The following is a 9,704-nucleotide window of genomic DNA, read 5'->3' as shown; positions in this document are numbered from 1 at the left end:
AACTCAAGGCCCCTTCCCAGGTCATGCTTAGGCAGCAGTGGCACGGTTTTTAAAAGGGAACCCCGACAGCAGCTGACTCAGGAACAGATCCGGCCACAACATGGCAAAGTCGTATAGCAGTCACATTCTTTTTTTGACTCCGTAACAAATCCGTCTGTATTCCGGCAAGCTCAGTTCGTGCTTCTGTGGGAGGGACAAATGGATCCGCCCACATTTCGTCATGTAGATTAATTGACAGTTCAATCTCTTTCCACGAGAGCTTAAGTTAACGTGAGCGTAACACGCTTATGTTTTGAGTTCGCTCAAATTTTGCGCCACAACGAGCAGTCTGAAAACATTTACAGACAACGGAATTGTTTTTGGAGGAAGTGAGTCAAAAATTCATTTTTAACAGTTGTGAGAAGTTCAAATGCTTTTTATATATAGTTAGCACTGCTAATTATTTTTAATGTGTCGCTATCATAGCAGGTTAAGATGAAATGTAATGAATTATGTTAACATGTCACTGTAATCATTTTAGTATTTGTACATATTTAGGCCGCAATGTTAAATTCATGTGCTGAATATTTTAGGCTCCACCAAATAAGGGTTAATAGGCGCTGTGTTCAAAATAATTTATTAAACGTTTTGTGTTAAACGTGGGCTTATTTCAGATACGCTAGAGAAAAAAAACGATTTAAGACATCATTATTTTCCTACCTTTTGTTTTCCCATGTAAGTGGCTTCGTGACCGCTGGAGAGGGTTACGTTAGTAAATCGTCAAAGCGCTGGGCTTTGTGAGATGTCAGAGGACCTACTAGTGAATCGAGCGCGACCGTCCGTTTGGGAAAAGAGGGTTGGGTGTTTGTCCAGCCAATACGGGGAAATGTGGTTTAGGCGAACCGCCAGTCATGAAACACTTTTAATTGAACGAACCTGCGCCTGTGGTAGTTTTAAACTTTTTCAGTGTCGGTTTAGTTTATGGAAGGTTACACAATTTAGTCTTTTCTGAGTTCTTCACTTTAATAAAGTGCTAGGATTCGGGTTGCACTCCTAATATTTGTACAAAAATTACATGATAAAAATATATAAACGATTTCTTTAATTTAGATACAAAAAGTACTAATGTTAATGTCTTTTTATTTAAAATATTTTAGCAGAATCCTGATGGGGATATATACTTTAACTAGCAACATTTATCAAGCATAATCTGTACATTACATGTATTTTCTCTGTCCTTTTAAAGTTAACGGTTGTGAATATTCAAATTAGAATGGTAAATATATATTCACATATATTGTATCTTGCTGGCTTCTGCTAAATAATAAAAAAAATCCTTGTAAATTATTAGTATCTTTTTTGTTATATTACAATTTAAGTGATATAGGTTACAATTTAACTGAGGGCGGCATGGCAGGAGTGCTGCCTCGCAGTAAAGAGACCACAGGGTTCACATCCCAGGTCCTCCCTCTGTGCAGTTTGCATGTTCTCCCCCCTGTCTACATGGGTTTCCACTGGGTACTCCAGTTTTCTCCCACAGTACACAGACATGCAGATTAGGTGGATAAAATAAATTGTCCCTAGTGTATGGTTGGTGTGTCTGTTCACCCTGCAATGCACTGGCACCCTACTATCCAGGGTTTGTTCCTGCCTTTCACCCTATACTAGCCAGGATAGGCTCCAGCAACCCCCACAACACTGCTCATCGTGTTAGAAGATGACTGACTGACTGACAATTTAAGTGATATGGAGACATTTACCTGTCAGTAATGATTTCATTTATTATTTGTGGTGGCTTTTGTATAACCCTGGTACACGTTTAAAAAGCTGTTAACTAAATGTGTTTGTAGATCTGTTTTGTTTAAGCAAGGATCATCTGCAGTAGTAGTCTTTATTTCATTACCTCTTGCATTATTGCTGATAGGTAGTAGCTATTTTTGTCATTTTCTTATTTACTTAATGCAAACCAGGGTTGCATGTGCTGCTGGATCCTATTCCAATTAGCATTGGGCCAAAGGCAGGAACAAATCCAGGACAGGGCACCAGGGCTATTTTTGTTTTAATGTCTACAGTAAAGATAACAGCATTTAATGTTTGAATTTTTTTTTTTTTTTGTATAAATTAAAATGTGGAATTTAAACATTTTTTTTCTATGGCTAATGGATAAACTTGCTGCACATTGCAAACTACCATACAAAGCTTATCTTTAATCCATAGTCAAAAAAGCATTCTTGGTTTTATTAAAATGAGGGGTGAGGATGTGCTAGGTGGTATCACCTGCTGTTTAGGTAATGCATTTTGTGTGCAACATGTAAATATTATGTTTATTTTGAGCATTGTCTTTTTTTTCTTTTGCAGGATGTTTCTGGTAGTTCAGTTTTTAGATGAACAAAAAGCTGTGTCAGTTATACCACAGTCTTGGTACAGTGATGGCACAACCTTTTGGCCAAATTATAAGAGCAATCAAAGACTCAACAAAGCAGCAAGATATGCTGAGGAACCATGCCCTGACTGGACCAAGCATGATGTTAGAGTACTAAAGTCCTACGGTAATTGCAATGTTCAAGATACGAGTCGTATGTCCCTGACTTGATCCCTTTCACCAGAGAAATATTGCTGTAAAATATTGATTTCTTGCTATGTTAATTTTTTTTAATAGAAAAGCAACAAACATTTGTCTAAGGCCTTATTTTCATGTTGCAATCATGTGATTTTTCACTGTCTCCAAGCCTCATTTCCAACAACCATTATACGTTCATACTAGTGTTCATGAGAAATCAGGGCCTAGTTCACACCTTTCACTAACATGCAACTCTAGTGATTATCCATCCATCATCCAAACCGCTATATCCTAACTACAGGGTCGCGGGTGTCTGCTGCAGCCAATCCCAGCCAACACAGGCCGCAAGGCAGGAAATAAACCCTGGGCAGGTTGCCAGCCCACCGCAGGGCACACGCACACACTAGGGACAATTCAGAATCGCCAATGCACCTAACCTGCATGTCTTTGGACTGTGGGAGGAAACCCACGCAGACACGGGGAGAACATGCAAACTCCACGCAGGGAGGACCTGAGAAACGAACCCGGGTCTCCTAACAGCGAGGCAGCAGTGCTACCCACTGCGCCACCGTGCTGCCCTCTAGTGATTACATTTATCCAAATTGAAATTTACTCTTACTTTCTTACGTAGGTCTCTTACAATTTTTCCTAGTTTCACTTTGCTGGTTAAATGCTATGAAACTGTGATGCGATTACAAAAAGAAAATATGTGAATGCTAGATGTAAATGGGGCCTAGGTCGTAGTGATTTAAAAGATCACCTGATATTAACTTTTTTGAAATGCTTTTAGGAGATTACATGTCTGCATGGCAAGGGATGAAGAAGTCTTTGATTTGTCAAACTTCAGAATTGGATTCAGATGATGATGAGGATATAGGCAGGGTGAAAAGAGCTCCTAAACTAATGTAAGTTTGATTCAACTTCACATGTGTTTTATTGAATGTATGAAACGTTTGTTTTGAGTAATATATGCACATTTAATCTTCTGTAAACAGCCACTACTATGGTGACATGGACTGTGAAAGTGAACATGAAGACTTGGCTAATAAAACAAAAGTTCCCTTGACAAGATTTTCAAAACCTCAACAGTCAACTGGACCTTGCATGTTATCCCCACATTCTGCACCTCAGGTACCATCACCACCTTTACCATCTGTGCCACCTTGTTGCTCACCACCACATTCTTTGCTTCAGGTGCCACCTCCTTACCAGTCACTATTGCTCTCTGAAAATACATCTCAACAAATTTCCATGAGCCTTCCAAAACTGAAAAATACTTCTGAACTCTTCAAGCCTACTTACAGAGTGGATCGATGTGGAACAGAACCAATACCTTGCACTGGTAAGTTATGATCAGACTATTGATTGTACTTGTTTCACATATTCAACACATGTTTGAACATATCTATATGTTAGATACTTTATTAATCCCATATGGTATTTGTTGTCATGTTCATTTTGTGCCAGTATATTCCTTGATTTTTAGTGTTTTGGTTTTTAAGATGTTAAATTTTATATGTTCCAAAGGATGCTGTTTTAACATATATGAGAGTTATGTTTGCTCCAAAGTGCAAGAGTAGGATTCATTGCCTTTTCAAAGTATTCAAATGAATAGTATCATTTTTATATTTTGCTGGTATTTATTTTTCAGCTGCAGATCTTCATATCCTCACATTGCTTGAACATGTGAAGCACCAGCTGTCACAATTGGCTGTCATGATCAGTTCACTATCTGGTCGGCTAAACATTTAATGCTCACCTGATATGCCTGAGGAGGTCCAGTTTCCTTTGCAATCATTGGAGGAAGTGGGTGACTTTGAGGCCTGGTTGAAACAACCAACCAATGCTTTGAAGAAAAGAACATGGTATGGATTGCAAAGCTAGACTTTGTTCTCTTTCTGGTTTTGTTTAACTTAAAATATTCACTTGGATTGTGTCATAATTTTAAACAATTACTAATTCTTTTGTACATAATAGGACAAGACCAAATCTAAACATTATATGCTAATCATAGGCAAAATAAGAAACTGTAGAATCAGTTATTTCTCAATGGAAAAATATTTTATGTTTCTAAATTAGTTCTAAGGTATGGTATGACATGGGTAGAATGTCTGAAATAAGTCTGCATTTTTTTTTCTTCAGTAATTATTTATCATGGGTAAGTACTGTATGTTTTACACACAATACCCATGTGACTTTACAATTATTTGTGCATGGAGCTGTAATATTTACATAAGTGTCATCCCAAATTTGCACTAATATAGTTGTTTTAACTGTTAGATGGGTTATCTGTTACAGGATGTTTATTGTGTAAGGGACTATGTTTAGGAAAATATTTAATAGCTCTATAGTGTCCTACAGTTACAAGAAAACTTCCTTTTACAATAACAAGAGTTGCAAATGTAAATGATGTCATTTGAGCTTTCTGAACATTACAATCGATGAATTTTGTGCTTCCTTTGTTATATACTGTACTATTATTATTACAAAATTAATGTCTACTGGATTGAATTACATTTAACATTATGGTTAATTATGAAGCGAATATTCAGCTGTTTTTCTTTTTTTACTTCGGAAAGTGTAACTTTTTAGCAATACTTGTCAGAATGCCAATCACATCAAAGTCAAAAGACAAATGCTTCAGAGTGACCATTGATGCTGTTTCTGCATATATTTTAGTATTTTAATTCTAAAGTCACTGCCTGTATATTATCTTTTGTCCTTGTAGATTTTTGTAATGGCATCTATTGGAGGACAAGATACCAAGCATGTCACTTGGAATATTCTTTCACATATTTTTGAAGATGATGTTGCAAAAAAGATAAACTGGAAGGGAGTTAATGAAAACCGGGCCTTCAGTCAAATGTCAACCAGAACCCTTATGCATAAGTATCAAGAAATCCAATTTTATGAGATTAGTCTAATTGTATTAAGATATTACATTTTATGCCTTTGGTGGCTCAGTGATAGTGCTGCTGACTTGCAGTAAGGAGACCAGGGTTTGCCTCCTGGGTCCTCTTTGCGTGGAGTTAGCATGTTCTCCCTGTGTCTGCTCTAGTTTCCACCCACTGTTCAAAGGCATATAGGTTCAGTTTATTGTAAAATGGCCTTTGTGTGTGCTCGCTCAGTGATGGACTGGTGTCCTGTCCAGGGTTTGTTCCTGAATGTGCCCCAAAGCTAGCTGGTAAGCCTCCAGCCCCCCCATGACTCTGGTCTGAATTAAGCAGATTAGAAAATTACATATTTTAAGATATAGTATTTCAGATTTCTAGAAAATAGCAATTAATAAATAAAATAATTTTCCAGGTGTCTATCTAACACTTTCTGCTCCTTCTAAAACTCCTGCCACATTCTTAGGAGTTCTTGGAGTTTCCTCTACATCAAGAAAGAGCATTAGGAGTGGGTTTCAGGTTTTTATGCATTTATAACAAAGAATCATATATTTAAAATGAGCTAATTGCACTATTTTATTCTCAACCCCAAATAATAAGTAAAGAATTAGAGAAAAACTGCAACCTTAATTCAACGTTACAATTGAATTGTTGTCAATATTTCCATATTGATTATTTTTACACTTTCTCTACAAAAAAAGTCAGTCCACAATCTGTACACAGCCTTCATTGATCAGTATTAAAATAAGTTCACTAAAATCAAGCATAGATGATTTCATATCATTAGTCAAACTTGCTTCTCCTGTATTCAAAACATGTTGTTGTGTGGTCATTATGCAGTAATGCAGTGGTTCTCAAACTGTGAGGTGGGCCCCCCTAGTGGGGTCCGAAGTAACAAAATGGGGGACGCAAAGATGTGAAAAATAGAAAACAAGAATCGAAAATATGAAAAGTACATCTATTGAAACCAAAACAAATGAACTTAAACTACATTTTGATGCTAGAAAAATAACTATAGAGTTAGATAAATGTCGATAAGTTAAGTAGGTATAATAAAATATGCATCTATGATATATCATTAATTAAAAATAAATTGGTATTAGTGGGCTCCTTTCAAAAAACATTAGGGGTGCGATTAAAACTGTTATGAAAACTCGGTCGCAAATACTTAAAGGTTGAGAAATGCTGCAGAAGTGCCAATCCTTATTTCACTATTTCTATTAGTGGAAAATGCCTTAAAGCAACTGTTTGCCATTTAATGTTTCTGGTAATTATTTTTCTGTGTTTGCCTGTAGGTGCAGTTCGCCAGAGTCAAGTGGCAGCCAAAGCTACAGATGTGGACATTAATAAATTTGCCATTAGATGGTTCAATTTGGCATCTGACCGTGGTGGTGGTCGCAAGGAGCGCTGCAGGAGAGTGCAGGCAGCAGTGCCTTCTGAATCAGGACTGATGTACATACACTTTAGTAGTCAAGTTTATTGTTGTTCTTACTGTTTTGGGTAGATTTCATCATTTTTGTACTTGCATCCTACACTTTTGTGTAAATGTGTTCATTTTATATTTCTATGTTTTAACCATGTTACTAGATATTTGAACTGTTTAAAATATATTGTATTAATTAACTGTATTAATATATTGTGTTTGTTTGTAATTGTAGTTACAGCTTTTGATCCATGCAACTGCACTGATTTTACATAACAAGACAATAAATAAACCAGTTATATACTCAAAGTTGTCATTCAGTTATTTTTCTCTTAGAATTTAAGTGTCTGGTATTAAAAGTTATGTAGGAGGGAATATGGACAAGAAAATACTATTTAACTCAACAGGGCATGTAGGTGATATTGCTATAAATTATGTCATGAGTTGCAGGTTTTTCTTTTCTTTTTTTCATGTTATGTGTTTGGAAAGTGCCACCAACAAAGGTATACTCCGCCAACTCAACTGGAGTTGAAGTAAGCTAGCATCTCTGTAGAATCATTTTTAGACCTTGATTAGTCCATTCCTTGATTTCCCGAGGCTGTTCTTATAGACCATGGCATAATTAGGTATAATTAAATATTAGGAGGATGACCCTGTGTTACTCTTTCATAAAGGCAAGATCATCATTTCATCTACATTCTTTCAACATTTCACCAGAAGTTAGCCCTGCTTGCCTTATCCAGATTAGAAGCTGAGGTAATTTCAAGAACTTGGCTCTACAGGGGCCAGATCTGGCACAGAGTCAGTCTGGGGCTGTAATGAATGTGTGCCAGAAAAGGCCCGGATTTTAACAGAATTATTTGATGCTGGTCCAGCTCTGGTTTAAATCTGGCCCAGGTAGAAAATCCTGATCTGTGCCGGTATTGGGCCGTTGTGCAAAAAGACACTGGACCAGGTTTGTATGCCAGATCTGGTCCTGATGTTATAGTATATCCAGGCCATATCTGGAACGGTGTCCATTTGCTGTCTGGGAAGGGTTATTACATAAAAAATGGAGGCACCACTGGGATTTCTCAACTGTACAAAATAAAAGTCCATAAATAGATACAGGGAATAAAATAAGGAAAATAGATAAAGTAACAATTTTGTCTTCACAGTTAAATCTGAATATTCAAGTCTGCTCTGAGTTACAAACTGAACTTGTTAAATGGTGCAGAGAGAAACAGATTGATGCAGCTCATGCATTTTTGTTGGTGGGTGTGCCTAAACGTACAGATGTAGATTATTTTGAACACACTGCACAAACTGTTAAAGCAATTGGAAGGGTGTGTGCTAGTGCTACAAAAGATGGTCTAACTCCCAGTACCTTGATGGTGTTATGTGAGTGCCGTGAGAATATTGACTCAAAACGCATACCACAGGAGGTGCAGCCCTCTAATGAAAGTGAGGCATGGAAGGTTGTAGTGGACAAGGGATCAGATTTAGCTCCTGATGAGTTTGTTGCAAGACTGGAAGCACTCTTGTGGGGTATCGGAGTCTATAAGTGACATTCAAGCATTATTCTTACCTGTTGCTGCTAATGTGAGTTCTCCTGAGATTGTCATTCGTGCTGTAGGGGAGCAATTGAAGAAAATAATAAAACACTATGTATTGTCTCTGCAGTCTCCTACCCTGGCTTGGGAATAAACTATGGAAAACTCTATTAACACTAGAATTACCAAATTCTACGAAAAAAACTTGTAATTCTGGCCCATCTTAAATCCCTTCGCACCTTTCTGTCAGCGTGTTTTGACTTGTAAATGTGCCGATAAAGACATGCAGCAAGCAGCCTGCTATCACATCCCCTATACCACCACAGAAAGGGCAAGAAGTTCTCCCAGCTCAAGTCTCGATTATCTGAGAGTGAGCTACCTAGAATTGTATAGGGTAAATAATTTAATGTGTGTTCCGTGTCTACAACAATCTATGTAAACACATCATTAAAACAGAAACGTTTTTCATGTTTTAGTAATAAATAACAAAATTTAGACATGAACTGTATAATGCTGAAGTTCAAATATCAAATAAACACTTTCACAAAAGGTACAAGAATAATACTACAGCTTCCGTGGTGCAGTGGTAAGAACTGCTGACTTGTAATTAATAGACTGTGGGTTAGATACCAGCTCCTTTGCAAATTTAGCGTTTTGAGTAGTGAGCTACTCTTATTGTTAGTATTATACAATAAAAAAAATATACGTTTGATTTGCATCTGTCACTTTTATTCTCTCAGTCACATTTACAATACAACACCCAACCATCCAAAAAAAACCCTTTTCCCCCCAATCTGACGCTAATAGTTTTTTATTTGAAACTGGGAATAACTGTAGATGTGACAATGGAACTGGAAATTCTCTGATCTGGAGGGATAAAAGCTGACACGCAAACGCTGGTGCATCATTTCTTTTTGGTATCTCATTTATTGAGTGTTCCTGCTCATGCTGAATTAGTATGCACCTTATGGTCCATGATGTCAAAGTCACACTGACAAAAAACAGAGACATAGGTATTTATGATATTAGGAATAATTCATTTTATGACCTGTATACAGTGATCCCTCGCTATATCGCGCTTTGACTTTCGCGGCTTCACTCCATCGCGGATTTTAAATGTAAGCATATCTAAATATATCACGGATTTTTCACTGGTTCGCGGATTTCTGCGGACAATAGGTCTTTTAATTTAAAGTATATGCTTCCTCAGTTTGTTTGCCCTGTTGATTTCATACAAGGGACGCTATTGGCGGGTGGCTTAGAAGCTACCCAATCAGAGCATGTATTACATATTAACTAAAACTCCTCAATGATATACG

At 37.1% G+C, this 9,704-nt stretch overlaps 1 protein-coding gene across 1 annotated transcript; it reads left to right on the top strand.

Annotated features, from left to right (window-relative positions):
- Positions 1-326: 326 nt before the first annotated feature.
- On the top strand, positions 327-4,374 carry LOC120532190. Its single transcript, XM_039758053.1, has 5 exons — positions 327-368; positions 2,338-2,528; positions 3,330-3,444; positions 3,535-3,881; positions 4,191-4,374. Exons 2-5 carry the CDS (start codon positions 2,339-2,341, stop codon positions 4,289-4,291), a joined length of 753 nt encoding a protein of 250 aa, XP_039613987.1. The 5' UTR covers positions 327-368; position 2,338; the 3' UTR covers positions 4,292-4,374.
- The last annotated feature ends 5,330 nt before the right edge of the window (positions 4,375-9,704 follow it).

The sequence above is a fragment of the Polypterus senegalus genome, chromosome 7 (assembly GCF_016835505.1).
Source record: "Polypterus senegalus isolate Bchr_013 chromosome 7, ASM1683550v1, whole genome shotgun sequence".
NCBI classification, from domain to species: Eukaryota; Metazoa; Chordata; class Cladistia; order Polypteriformes; family Polypteridae; genus Polypterus; species Polypterus senegalus.
The sequence above is the reverse complement of the archived record's forward strand: the minus strand, read 5'-3'. Positions and strand labels throughout refer to the sequence as shown.

What these genes read in the sequence shown, in the direction of transcription:
- LOC120532190 (XM_039758053.1), top strand. Translation starts at nt 2,339, where the DNA reads ATGTTTCTGGTAGTTCAGTTTTTAGATGAACAAAAAGCTGTGTCAGTT. An exon ending in TAGAGTACTAAAGTCCTACG is followed by an intron (nt 2,529 to 3,329) that starts GTAATTGCAATG and finishes AAATGCTTTTAG; the next exon opens with GAGATTACATGTCTGCATGG. An exon ending in AGAACCAATACCTTGCACTG is followed by an intron (nt 3,882 to 4,190) that starts GTAAGTTATGAT and finishes TTTATTTTTCAG; the next exon opens with CTGCAGATCTTCATATCCTC.